The sequence below is a fragment of the Rhipicephalus microplus genome, chromosome 7, assembly GCF_043290135.1.
Source record: "Rhipicephalus microplus isolate Deutch F79 chromosome 7, USDA_Rmic, whole genome shotgun sequence".
Taxonomy (NCBI): Eukaryota; Metazoa; Arthropoda; class Arachnida; order Ixodida; family Ixodidae; genus Rhipicephalus; species Rhipicephalus microplus.
Genome location: NC_134706.1, coordinates 86,257,645 through 86,272,224, shown reverse-complemented (window position 1 = coordinate 86,272,224; position 14,580 = coordinate 86,257,645). Strand labels below are relative to the sequence as shown.

The following is a 14,580-nucleotide window of genomic DNA, read 5'->3' as shown; positions in this document are numbered from 1 at the left end:
TTACAACGGTGTTTATTTCACATGCCGCACAATGTGCGTCGCATAATCACGGTTATGAAGGAGTGTAATGAGTGGTTAAATGCGTTTTTTTTTAATTGCAGTGGTTGTTCTCAACCCACAGGCGGTCACAGACGTCGCAGCCAAAGCGAAAGTGCCACTGGAGAAACTCCCTCTGAAAGCGGGCGTTCGGCCCGGCGAACGTGCTCCCGCGATCGTCACGTTGACGCTGTCGTGCCTGCAACGACACTTGTTCGGCGGGCGTTGTTGCGAGTATTTTACATTGAGAGCCAACTCGGGGGCGTGGTTTGAAGGATCCACCCAACACCGGTGCTTGTAATACCGTTCGCTAATTAGCGCGACTTTGACGGCTGCGAGTTCGTGTGGCTTGGAAGGTACGCAGTTCCTCTGGGCACTCAACTTCCCGGGCCTGTTTTAGGAGCGAAGCTCCTTAAGGCGTGGGCTGTGCGTCCCCTGTATGTAGCCACCTCTCGTTCAGTTCTTGCAGTGTTCACTAGATGGCGGTACTTGTAGCTGACGGCATTAAGTATTACGCTAGCCACCGCCCGATCTAAAGGGTACAGCCATATCCATCCGTCCATCCGTCCATCCGTCCGTCCATCCATCCATCCATCCATCCATCCATCCACCCATCCATCCATCCATCCGTCCGTCCGTCCATCCATCCATCCATCCGTCCGTCCGTCCATCCATCCATCCATCCGTCCGTCCGTCCGTCCGTCCATCCAAAAGATGCAAGATGTTATAAACTAGACGGCGGTACGTGTAGTTGATTATGAAAGATGCGAGGTGTTATAAAATAGGAATGATGCCACATATGGCGCGTGTCATCGTTCGATATAGTGCGGCGACGTACGCTAGGGGGAGCGTTCCAATAAAATCGAGTGGGCAAAATGTACGGAGGATTCATGGTTTACCAGGTTTACCTCCGGAGCTTCGCCCACTCATCATCATTCACTTCGTGGATGTGGCGGCACTTTTTTTGGGCTGTGCGTCCCCTGTATGTAGCCACCTCTCGTTCAGTTCTTGCAGTGTTCACTAGATGGCGGTACTTGTAGCTGACGGCATTAAGTATTACGCTAGCCACCGCCCGATCTAAAGGGTACGGCCATATCCATCCGTCCATCCGTCCATCCGTCCGTCCATCCATCCATCCATCCATCCATCCATCCATCCATCCATCCGTCCGTCCGTCCGTCCGTCCGTCCGTCCATCCATCCATCCATCCATCCGTCCGTCCGTCCGTCCGTCCGTCCGTCCATCCAAAAGATGCAAGATGTTATAAACTAGACGGCGGTACGTGTAGTTGATTATGAAAGATGCGAGGTGTTATAAAATAGGAATGATGCCACATATGGCGCGTGTCATCGTTCGATATAGTGCGGCGACGTACGCTAGGGGGAGCGTTGCAATAAAATCAGTGGGCAAAATGAACGGAGGATTCATGGTTTACCAGGTTTACCTCCGGAGCTTCGCCCACTCATCATCATTCACTTCGTGGATGTGGCGGCACTTTTTTTTTGCCCGGACTGCATTATTGGTTCGGATAATGCGAGCTCTCTCAAGTTTCTGCTTTCGGCGTTCTTCTAGAAATATCCGTAGCTTACCAATGTGGAAGGTTTCAGTAGAAACTGATGCGTGTGTGATCAGTTCCCTTACTGTGGCGGGATGCACTACGTCACTCACAGCGCAGCCAATGGCACGCCTGCTTCAGTATGATGATGAGAACGACGTAATTGGTAGTAAAGGCATTGTAGACCACTCGTGACGCAGCTGCCAAAGAGGCTTTTTGTTTGCTTGTTTGTTTCTGCTAGCCATATGCAGCTTTCACTGTAAAACTCGCGGGGCCCGTTGTACGTCGTCTAAGAAGACTGGAATGCTAAAGTGATCTCTTTTTTCCGGTCATTGTATTCATCCTATCGGGATAGCGTTGTGCCCCATCTTGCGTTAGCCCTTCCTCAGATGCTTTGCGCTAATGCCTGCGTGCTATAGCCCATCGCTCTGCCGTTTTGAACACACCCGCTCACCAAGATATTTCTGAGAAGTGAGGGCCCGTTCATGTAGCATCTAAGGCTTTTGTCTTGAAAATTTATTAAAAGATAACTCGCGGTTTTGGGCCTTAGTTAAGAATTTTGTTAGCTTTAGCTGGCCCTTGAAACTAATTTACATACTCGGCCAGGTCAGATCTCGACTGTCGCACTTGCACTTGTCACTCCTCCAACTTGTCGGTCGGCGTCATTTCGCTGTGTCAAATGGGGGGGGGGGGTGCTTTGAGCAGCCCCAGCTAAGGTGATATGCCACGGCACTTTCTTCTACCGAGGTGGGAGCCTTTATAGCACGTTATTAACATGGCGTGTCACGTTTCGGGCCAGAATCTATTGAATTTCTTTCGAGTGGATCGCTTCGTCTCTTGGTAGATCTTTTTGAGAAGGAGCTTAAACCTGACATGTAAAAGAACATGCTTGAGCAGGTGCTTCACGATTGTTACGTTATAACTTCATTATGGCATTATTAGAAGTTTTCTGAAGTGGCCCGTGTTGCGGCTTGGCAGGCTTGTGCGTCGGTCGCGGCGTCATCCACCTCTCTTCCCTCCAACATTCGAGGTGCTCGGCACCAAGAGACTGATCACGTGGTAGTCATGCAGGGGTGTTTTCATACAGAACTAGATTCGTTGGGAATTCCACCCTTAATAAAACACCATACAGTGCTTGAGAGTAATTGACGATGGTAGATCGAGTCACGTGCCCTAGATTAAGCCGTGTGTAGGGTCAGCATGATAGCCATGCACGATCTCCGCCTTCGTATCTGAGGTCTCTGTAAAGGAGAGTTCATTTAGCGTTCATTTAACGTGTCACGCCGCCGTGACAAAATGTTGGTTGTCATGACGTTTCCTCAGAGGATTTACTTGCGTGTAAGATGCGTTGCCCGCATGTAAGATGTCCTGTTGGTTCAGGCGACGCAGTTGTACTCGAACACATGCACTGCGAGCCCTACCTTTCCTCTCGTGTGCACTGAGTGTATGATCATTGGCAGAGGGACCACGTATAAGTGGCCCCTCAAGTGGCACTCAAGTGGCTATGCCTCTGTTACCACGACAGCATACGACAGCCTGGACTTCTAAACCGCTCCACACTAAATGCTGCAAGACATCTACAGAGGTTCCACAGCCACCGGAGTCCTCCGCAAAGAGAGGGAACAAGTTTTTGTATACATTGTCCAAGAACGAAATGGCCACAAAAGTACTAAGTACGCGGCGAATAGATAGATAGATAGATAGATAGATAGATAGATAGATAGATAGATAGATAGATAGATAGATAGATAGATAGATAGATAGATAGATAGATAGATAGATAGATAGATAGATAGATAGATATAGATAGATAGATAGATAGATAGATAGATAGATAGATAGATAGATAGATAGATAGATAGATAGATAGATAGATAGATAGATAGATAGATAGATAGATAGATAGATAGATAGATAGATAGATAGATAGATAGATAGATGGATGGATGGATGGATGGATGGATGGATGGATGGACGGACGGACGGACGGACGGACGGACGGACGGACGGACGGACGGACGGACGGACGGACGGACGGACGGACGGACGGACAGACAGACAGACAGACAGACAGACAGACAGACAGACAGACAGACAGACAGACAGACAGACAGACAGACAGACAGACAGACAGACAGACAGACAGACAGACAGACAGACAGACAGATAGATAGATAGATAGATAGATAGATAGATAGATAGATAGACGGAGAGACGGACGGACGGACAGATAGATAGATAGATAGATAGATAGATATATAGATAGATAGATAGATAGATAGATAGATAGATAGATAGATAGATAGATAGATAGATAGATAGATAGATAGATAGATAGATAGATAGATAGATAGATAGATAGATAGATAGATAGATAGATAGATAGATAGATAGATAGATAGATAGATAGATAGATAGATAGATAGATAGATAGATAGATAGATAGATAGATAGATAGATAGATAGATAGATAGATAGATAGATAGATAGATAGATAGATAGATAGATAGATAGATAGATAGATAGATAGATAGATAGATAGATAGGCAGGCAGGCAGGCAGGCAGGCAGGCAGGCAAGCAGATTACGGGCGGTAGCTTTCGTATGACGAGAATGATAATTAACAATCATCAAACGTTCAAAAGCGGAAAAGCAGGAGGAACAGGACAGTGTTGTATTCATGCTGCTATGGATTATTCATCACTTCAAACAAATTGCTGCAGTTTCACTCACAGTATTTTCTCGCAATGATGGATATAAAGCACGGGTGAGGAATCTTTTTCCTGATTATTCTTGATGCCGTACCACGAAATGAATCTTATGTTCTTGGGTAAAATATCCATCTTAACCAGTGGAAGTATGGAGGTTTTTAGCAGCTGCATACGTCGTCATTTTATGTTGCCCTGGTTTCCCAGGCCTTTTCTCGTTGAGTAATAATTGTATCAGCACTCCAAGCTGATGTTGAAGTCAGTGATGGCGCAACCTCAAGGTGAATGTAAAGTTGGCCTTCTTCTCTAATCATGTTTTGTCGACAAGGCCTCATCAAGTATGAGGCCCATGGGACGGCTATATGCTCTCCCGTAGTAAGGTTCCAAGTACTCTGAATTGTTAACTACTTATTCTGAACATGCAGCACTGACAAAGAGCGCAAGTACTACTGTCCATCAGTTTGTTATTTTGATAGCAAACTAAACAAAATTAACAACTTGCTTGAAAGGAAATTTTACTATATGTTGTATGATTTTGGCAAGAAATCAGAAAATCAGTATCAAAATAATAAAGCAACTGTTAGGCTATTTTGATTTTGAAGAAACCCTCTATCATACCATTAAATCTCCACTGGATCATGCCATTCTTAACAATTCATTTTCTCATTTTTGTAGCGTCGAAATCTTGGCAAAGGAATATTAACTTCGCCAAGACAGTCATTTTGTCATTTACCAGAAGGTCATGCCCGTTTAATTTTGCCTATGGTTTAAAAATGTTAGCTTATGAAGGGTGTCTGAATATAAGCATGTTGGTATTCTTATGACACATAATTTAATATGTTATAAACATATTGATCTCACATGCAACAAAGCCCTTAAGAGCTTGGGTTATTCACATCGTACGCTCCATGTTTCTCCTCAGAAAACCCAACTGCTTACCTGCAAAACTCTTATTCGCCGCATTCATGAATATGGTAGTCCGGTTTGGAACCCCCACAAGAAATGTGACATCCACAAACTTGAATCTGTTCAAAAAAAAAAAGCTGTGCGCTTCATATGCAAGAGATATGACATGAATTCTTCTCCAGCAAATTTCCTTCTCCAGCTAGGTCTCACTACCCCTGCGAAGAGTCACCATGTTGAATTCCTAAAATTTTTACACAATTTAATCAAATCTTCTCGCTTCAGCACTCTAAAATTATATCTCAAATTTTCCGGATTTTCGTCTACGAGGCAACATTGCAACTTTTTTCACCCACACTGAAATATTCAAATACAGGTTTTTCCCTTCAACTACAGAAACCTGAAATATGTTGCCCGGAAAAACTCGTTCACTATCACTTCAAGAATTTTCGGAAGCCTGTTCATGAATGTTCATTTGTTCATGTTGTGTTTGTTTTGTTTTTTTCGCTCCTGCAACAGCCTCATTGAGGCTGTAGTATATAAAAATAAATAAAAATTAGACATTCGTGAAGATATTTCGCGTGCAGGATTGTGAAAAATTTTTGGCTATTGCGTGTGCCCGGGTTATCTCCCTGAACTAAAGTATTAATTGAAAAACCGCCATTCTTTATTTACAAATATAAATGTTTCATGACGAGAATTTGAGGGCTTCTTTCCTAAAAGAATACTTTCGTTCAAAATACAGTTCTGGTGGCAACAACATTCTTTTGCTTCAGAAAAAGCGCGCGGTATTTAGAGAGATGTCACAACCGTTTGCATTTAATTGCTTCAGTGGTTACAGAGAACATGTTTCTTTTCTGACGAACAGTAGTGTTCGGGGAAAACGCTATTTAAAGTTCGAGGTGCCGTGGTGCAGTCACGGGATCAGGCTTGTTTGGGAGAAATTTTCAAATGCTTTCCACTGCCCGTAAAAACCCACCACTTCATGGAAGCACTTGTAAGTAATGCTGGAATATCGCGCCATGAAAATTGAAGAATCGCTTGTTCCTTTATCCCCCCTAAAGAGGCCCTCGAACACTTATCTTGAAGCGCTTTCATCTATGCGTAGCAAAATGCGAACACGTAGTGAAGCTTGCCAAAGCTATAGGCACCCGGCAATGCAGTTTACTAGATCGGATGGTAGCGCCAGAATATACAGCCTAGTGAGTAGGCGCAGCGAAACCGAGTCTTCCAATGCATAGCCTAGCGAGTAGACGCAGCCACACCAGACTTGCAAGTTGCACGTGCATATTAATTTCTTTTTAGGGGCGAAGCTCCTTATAGCGGCACCCGTTTGCCCTCGTAGCCGTTGTAGTAGTGAGTAACAAGTATAACATTTCGACCTCCAAGGTGGTGCCGGTGAGAGATTTCTTATGTGCGTTGTTGAACAATAAAAGATAGTGCTCAATGTGCAAGCCAATGGCTGCTAAGGGAGAATTAGGCTTTTTGTTAACGCGCACAATGCGAATTTTTTATTGTTCAACAACGCACAGAAGACAAGAAAGGGTTGCTACATTATACTCGCCGGGCGTAACCTCCTAGGTTTTAGAAAGGTTTAGCTAGCGTTGGGCCGCAGTGCCATGAATACAGTGAACTAGTACATACCATGAGCTCGAGGTAAAACTCGAGCCGTAAGAAAGTGTGCGTGTGCCTCCTTTCGTTCAGTCCTTGGAATGACCGCTGGATGGCGGTGCTTCTATATGAGGAATATATGATGAAAAGATGTGAGATGGTGGTACTTGGAGTGTTGAATAGGTGAACGAACGGACACACAGACATATGCATGGATGGACGCATGGATGGTTGCACGGACAGATGGACGCATGGACGGACGCAGGAGTCGGTGCATGGACAAAAGCAGGGACGGACGCACAGATGAACGTACGGACGCACGAACAGACACACGCACGGACGGGCGGATGGACGCACGGGTGGCCACACAGACGCACGCATGAGTGGACGGAAGCAAGAACGAATGGACGGACGGATGCTTCGCCCCACTCTCCATCATTCACTCCGCGGATATGCTGCCATTTTTTTTTTTTTTTAGTTTTGGGCTAGGGATCACGTCTGATTATGTAAGCGCCGAGGAAGCGTTCTTTGAAAACGCGTCAAAAAGGGCATTGACACTTCAGTGTCTCAATGTGTTCAGCGAGAGATTCATTTTCTTGGTACCCCTGGCGGTCGGTACCAACAATGCTGAGGTGGCCTAAAAAGCTTCGTCGTTCCCTCTGGTCCACTGTCGGGTGCCTATTGCGAGCGAAAACGATGATGGATGGCTAATGAATGTGACTGGATTATTTTGACGTTATTAGTAATCGCTGCATTGAATACAACTATATTGTGTTCCTTTTTCTTTGGCATGGTTTTTCAAATTGCATCGGTGGTCATAGAATAAACCGAACGCCATGGTGCTGTAGAAAATGGACCTAGGGCATTCCAGGCACTGTAAAGAAACTGAAAGGAAATAAATGCCCCCACGATCATGAGGAAATGCGATTGAATTTCTCGCGCCGAGGGAGAGTACCATTGCAGTCAGACGTTCACATTCACTGACTTCTGCAATCATCTTGAGAGGCAACCGTTCGTTGTCTTGCGAGGGCAGCGAACCGTTAAGAGTGAGGAGCGAGCGGACGAAACAGTGGGGCGCCGGCGTTCTCGGTTTGGCGTTGGCGTTTCAAAGCGGTATCTCGAGCACACATTTCCGTATGTTCTTGAGAGGCGCCCAGCCAGCGAATGGTCGAGAGTGAGGTGCGAGTGGATGGTAGAGTTGGACGCAGAAAGAAAAGATCGAATGGCGAGAGGAGCGGTGAAACACTGCACCTACCGTCTCCTACACTCTCTCACACCACATGCTCCGGTTGCTAGGGGCGAGGATAAACACGCTCGCCCACTGCTCTTGCTATGGGAGAGGGAGTAAGAGTGGAGAGATAACACCTGCGGGCGCGCGGACACCGCCGTGGACAACGCTAGATGCCTGAAACAGTCTAAGAAATACATCCGCATTTAAAATGCACGAGGGTTGATATTGCTATGTGCCAGTGCATGGAGTTGAAGAAGACAAAGCAGATAGGCTGGCGCGAGGTAATCTGTGTGGCTGGCGCTGCTTCGCTAACCGGCTGTAAATACATTGGTGACTACCCCTCCGAGTCGGTCTCCTCCTCGTAACATATTTGGTGGAGGTGCTGGGTAGACAGGCCGGGCAGAAAGGCGGGCGACCGGAGAGGATGTAGCCGAGTCTTGAGTGGTCAGACACCGTCGCAACAAGATAAGTGAAACTATGAAACATCTTAGAAGCCTTCGTGAGCTGCCTCGTCTTGTACGTGTGGGTAGCTCTTCAAGCACCGAATTGTCTTCTAAGCGTCGTCAATACGTTAGAGATAATGGGCAATATGGCGTGCAAGCTTATTATGGCGTGCAAGTTCATTTTATTGGGGAGCCATCCTACATCACAGGGCGATGGAAATGAGAGAAAGAAAGAGAGAGGAAAGGCGAAGTAGTTAACCAAGCTTGGCTTGGTTGGCTATCCTACACCTGTGCTAGGGTAAAGGGGGAATAATAGAAAGGAAGGAGGTGGAAAGAAAAGAAGTAAGAAAAAGATTGATCAATAGTCAGCTCGAGAATACCACACCACGGTCTCACGCTGTTCCTTCACAAACGCCGGTGAAGTCCAGTGGTCCTTAATGAAGAAGCACAAGAGAGCTTTCGTGGCTTTGCGCGCATGTGAGACCGTCGGCCAAGGTCCCAGCAGCTTCGTTCCTCTAAGTGGTGGGCTGCTATTAGCAGGTGATCACGGCTTTCAGCAGTGATGTTGAAAGAAACTGCCTAGATAACGAGGATTTTTCTCTGGACGTAGAAGGCTGGGAATGAGTTACAGCGACGATGAACAATGAGCTGCTATTAGCGGCTGATCACGGCTTTCAGCGGTGATGTTGAAAGCAACTTGCTCGACAACGAGGATTCTTCACTGGACGTAAAAGACTGTGAAAGTACCAAGAGATACAGCGACGATGAATAATGAGCGGCTATTAGTGGTTGGTCACGACGATAACTCGCCATGCATAAGTTTCACTTACGTCACCTTGTGCGGTAACGATTTTTCACGCTCGTAATTCGCCTTGATTGCATTTAATACATGATATACTTGAGCGAGACCACAACCAAAGCATAGTTTTCTAGTGGATTCATTCATTCATTCACAAAACTTTTTTGTGTCCTGAAGCTCGGTGTTTTCAGATCGACACGGACCGCGTCCACGTCGGTACCGTCAGGCCGAGCCTTGTGGCGTCATCGCGGACCTTCTGGACTGCGCGTAGTTGGTCTTGATAAAACGCGCTTTGCAGCGTCGTTTTCCAGTAAAGCCATTGTTCTTCGGTGTCGGCGAGAATCGCGGGACAGCCCGCCAGCATGTGTCCGATCCCAATGATGCCGTCGCACGCGTCACACTTGTCTTGAATTTCATTGTCAGGGAGAATTTTATGAAGAAAATACGGCGTTGGGTGAGTTCCGGTTTGCAGTAAACGTAGCGTGACTGACTGAGCCCTGTTCAATTTTGCGTGTGGCAGTGGCAATTGCCTACGCCCCAAGTAATAATAGTTTGTGATGTCGTTGTAAGTGATTAAATCATCTTTATAGACCCGGAATGGTAGTGGGCATCGGGTCGCATTTGACCGGCACGGCAACCGAGTCCTCGTGCCAGGTCATTCGTCACCTCATTGAGGTTGACCCGAGATTTGTCCACTTGTCCCATACGCGCAGGAAACCATCGAATTTCAGTATCGCTAGGATTGACTTTGTTCAAAAGGTTAACCACAGTTCCAGTTACATAGCCCTTGTCGAAGCTCGTAATTGCTGCTTTGTAGTCGCTATAGACGTATGACCATTTTCTATGCATAATAGCTAAAGCATTTGTGGCTGGTTCCGCAACCGTGGAATCCTTAGTGAGTATAGTCAGGGCGTCCCGTACCTCTCCCTGGCTGTCGACCACCACAGCCGTGTAGTGCATTGCATATAAGGAAATTATGATTGATATTATAAAGCGCCGCTTGCCACCAAGATGCTCGAGCTCGAACAGCGGAGGAAATACTTACGGCGATGAAACGTGCAGTCACGGTCACAATCCACGCATCTCGGCTAACTTTTGCTGTACTCTACCGGTACCTTCCGAACGACACTGTTGCTCCACAAATTTCGGTGACGTTGAAGAATTTGACATTGTGAAAAGGGTACGCGTGTACTGTTTTCGATATTCATATTTCCATCGTGCTGATGGAACCTTCAACATGCGGGAGAAGTTAATTGTGCCATGCTAGATTCTGAACATTATTTATTTATTTATTTATTTATTTATTTATTTATTTATTTATTTATTTATTTATTTATTTATTTATTTATTTATTTATTTATTTATTTATTTATTTATTTATTTTATTCTTCATGTACCCCTTCTTGGTGTTTCGCGTGAGGTGTGGCCTGTTATAAGAGAACTTGTTGTTGGGCTAGTTGGTAGAGCATTTCGAAAAGTTGATTCGAGCGCGAAAACTTGACACGATCACTCACACACGCACACACCCATGCATCAAACACACAGCGCTCTGACCTGTTATGTAGCGACTATATTTCAAAGAACAGCTCAGGCTTGCTAGCGCTTCCTTTCTTAAAAACTCGGCGCCGGCCACTTTCTTGTCTAGAGTGGTAAGTCATGATGATAAGCACGCATGCCACTCGTAACTTTAAAAGTGCCGGGCGCGGAAAGGAGCGCAAGAAAATGAAAGGAGGGCAAGATGTATGATGATTACTATTGCTGGACAAAAAGGCGCCCACCCTTCTTACTCCATCTTTTCTTGAGAGTGAGTGCAAGAAGAACTCGCCGTTAAAACTGGTCGAGCTGAAATAGAATTCAATTGTTCAACGTGGCAGGCAAGTGCTGCCACTGAGGCACACCATGCAGTGTTCGAAACTACCTCCAGAAAAGACCACGTGCAGGCGTAAAGTCCGGGATGATTGAGTGACATTAGGAGCTATAATGATGATCGGCAGAAGCGTAGTACGGATTCATGGTATGTTATCGCTTCCGCTGACTGAGCAAACCAGGCTGCAAACATCTCGTCAGCAGCTTCACTCTAAAATGGATATTCTTCGCAGTACGGCGACAGCAGGCTTTATTGACTGATGACACATTTTGTTTTTTACCCCTATTCGGCATTTAGGCACTGGTCTTCGGGGAAATGGTTGATCCGGGGTAACAATGGGAATCCTGGCTGTAAAAGAGTAGCAAGTAGTATTTCATCACCGAATACTCTTTGTTTGCTGCAAGTTATTGTATGCTCAACACCTCAAACTATTATTCTTCGCGATGACACTACCTACCTGCATTCTCGTAACTTTAGACGTCGCAAGAAATTAGAAATTTTCTAACTTTTGCTGACGTGTCCGCCGAAGTGGTGTAGTGGCTACGGTTCTCGGCTGCTGACCCGAAGGTCACGGGTTCGATCCCCGCCGTGGCGGCCACGTTTCGATGGAGGCGAAATGCTAGAGACCGATGTACTGTGCGATGTTTGTGCATGTTAAAAGAAACACCAGCTGGTCGCAATTTCCCGAGCCCTCCACTGTGGCATCCCTTCTAATCCCGTGGTGCTTTTGGAACCCAAACTTCATGTATCATATCAGGTTTTCTAGATGTGTCTTCTTTAGGAAAGTATATACAGTTAAAGCTAGGTTTGACAAAACCAGATTTTGCGAGTTTCTGGATCTAGGCAGCTCATTTTCTTCCACCTGAACCCACAGGCTTCAATGTTAACTCATATCCACGTAGCTTTCATGGCATAGAACACGTTATAACGAAGTGTTTGCTGAAATAAATGAGCGAAAATGCAGCGCTTCGTTTCTAACATTTACACACACGGTTTTTCTTCAGACGTGCTGTGTAAAGCTCGCACGTTAGGACGTCCAGCCTCCCTAGTCACGACATTAGTTTTATTTTTACGAGGCTGCACACCACAGTTAGTAGTGCTCATATACATTAAACTGCGCTCGGCGTTAGCACTGGCTCCTTGTCCCTGCAGATATTCTGCGAGGAACGCGCTGGTTGCTTTCGTTATTTAATGGCTCGTGCGGAAGATGGCACTCATTGTCTCCTAGTAACTTCCTTGCCCTGCTTACCTGCACATATAACTGCACTCCTTTTTTTTCTGTTTTTGAATATTTACAGCTTGCTATAGCTTCACGTGACCGTCTACATCACCTGTATTGCCCTCATAAAGAGGGGATTTATTATCGGGTTGCCCTCGCGAACTTTTCGCAATCGCACGCATGTATTAGTGGCGAATAAAATGTCACAGTAGCTTTCGGCAACGCTTTAGTTTCAGATTTCGAAGGACCAAGAAATTCGATCCTCTATTTTACGAACTTCTCGATTTAACAAAATATTTTGAACGCCCTCATCACTTGGTTTAATCGAACTTCAACTGCATTATGCTTTTGTATTTGCTTTATATCTGCATTTTTCTATGATCCTGAACTGTTTTTATGAAGCCAGAACTGTTTCTGACCCCCAGAACTGTCTTTTTGTGTTTGTGTACTGTAACAGGACAAGTTCAGATTATTTTTTTGTTTCCCAACGCTAAAGCCAGAAAGACAAACGTTTTGTTCACAAAGCCCGTTCGCAGCACTTGCAGGAAGAAAATGTGCAACCACACAGTTCATATACTGAATGCACTGCGATTTCACATGTTTATTGTTTACGTAACCATTCTTTGTTCTTCGGAGCTTTAGTTGTCCGCTGAGGTTCAGTTATGTTGTGCTTGCAAAGGCGTGCCCGTGCTTAGAAATCCTGCACATGGATAATAAACACACGTATGACATCGCACGAACGAACAGAATAAAGGCAGGCCGAACACGCATATGAAAAAAAAAATACCTTCGTACTTGAAATAGGTCGATTCTTTGCTGCTGAGCGAAATACGATCCGTACAGTTTTCTTGTGTTGTGTTTTGTGCTAATTCTAATGACACGCAATGCTTGTGCACCACGCAGGTCATGACACCTACCACAAGAAATGTTTGTGTTTGCGAAATCGAACGCCATTCACAAAATTTCGTCTTACTCTTTAACGCAGCGCACGCTAATCCACACGTTTTGATTACTAGGTCACGTCCCTATAGTTTGAAAACATTGGACGAATATTTACAAAAGATGATTTGGTACAGCAACACATGGGAAGTACAAGCAGTACATACGTGCTAAAACTATCCTTGTCTTTTTCGCAATAAATTAGGCATTTCATCTTTGTCGCTTTCGTTATTCGCTCTAAACACTCAAGTACGAATTCCAACAGTACAGGCTTTTCGGTTAGTTGGTTCGGTACATTCACAGAAGACGTAACACCGAAAATACGGAACCAAGGAAGAGGCCAGGACGCTTGCAGGCATTCAGTTGCGAGTAGCGCACATCCTGCCCCTTTCCTTGGTCCCCGCGTTTCCACCGCTATGGCGTCCCTCAAGAATGAGCTCTGGCTTCCGGAGAAAAAGGATGCCACACTTCTTACCGGTGAGCGTATCGCAGTCCATTCATTACACCGTCGGGCACTGGTCTGCGGTGACGCAAGCTCCTTCCTTGTTGCGGTGGAACCCGTCGGAGCAGTAGCAGCCACGCTGGCAGTCGGCCGTGCAGGCGGGGCCGATGGTCCTCTTCTCGCAGGTGGTCTCGGCGCACGAGCTGCTCACGCAAACTTTCCACTCCTCGTTGGGGCCGCACTGCTGGCTTGAGCCTGCAATATAAGTTCACCTGCACCACGCTTTTCCAACTCATACGTAGTACTCTGTCATGAGAGATCTGAAGGCGATAGCGATCCCATATAACTCAATTTCTTACGACCGAAATAGTTCGTTCACCGACCGACCAACCGACCGACCAAATGACCGACCGACTGACTGACTGACTGACTGACTGACTGACTGACTGACTACATTGCTCAGAAACATCATGTTTGAAGGAACTAAAAACATACCTGCCCTAACGATGACACTAACGGGTCTAAAAAGCCCACTGTCCTTTAAGACCGAAATATACTGTCAGATGATTTGACAGCTCGAACGAAAACGATCAGTGACGTGAGTGAGTATGAACATTATGGAGGTCCTGAGAAGAAAGAAATCGGGGCCGAAAGCTCTGGCGTTTAAATCCGGTGGCACCATCGAGGACAGGGCCGGTAGGCAGAGTCCTTCGGCGATGGCCTGGGCCCTCTAGACAGCCTCTGCGCTTCGAAGGGTGGAGTTCCATAAGGACTGGTCAGAAAAGCTTGTGCCCACGTTGGCAGGGCACATCCTGAGCATGTGGACGA

The 14,580-nt window shown here is 45.9% G+C and overlaps 1 protein-coding gene across 1 annotated transcript in view; it reads right to left on the bottom strand.

Annotated features, from left to right (window-relative positions):
* Positions 1 to 12,945: 12,945 nt before the first annotated feature.
* LOC119179492 (uncharacterized) overlaps positions 12,946 to 14,580 on the bottom strand; it is a 31,309-nt gene continuing 29,674 nt past the window's right edge. The window contains exons 8-9 of the mRNA XM_075870054.1: positions 13,786 to 14,007; positions 12,946 to 13,071 (exon numbers count right to left, since the gene is read on the bottom strand). Of these exons, the coding sequence (XP_075726169.1) occupies positions 13,811 to 14,007 (197 nt within the window). The 3' untranslated portion in view covers positions 12,946 to 13,071; positions 13,786 to 13,810. The remainder of the gene's footprint in view (positions 13,072 to 13,785; positions 14,008 to 14,580) is intronic.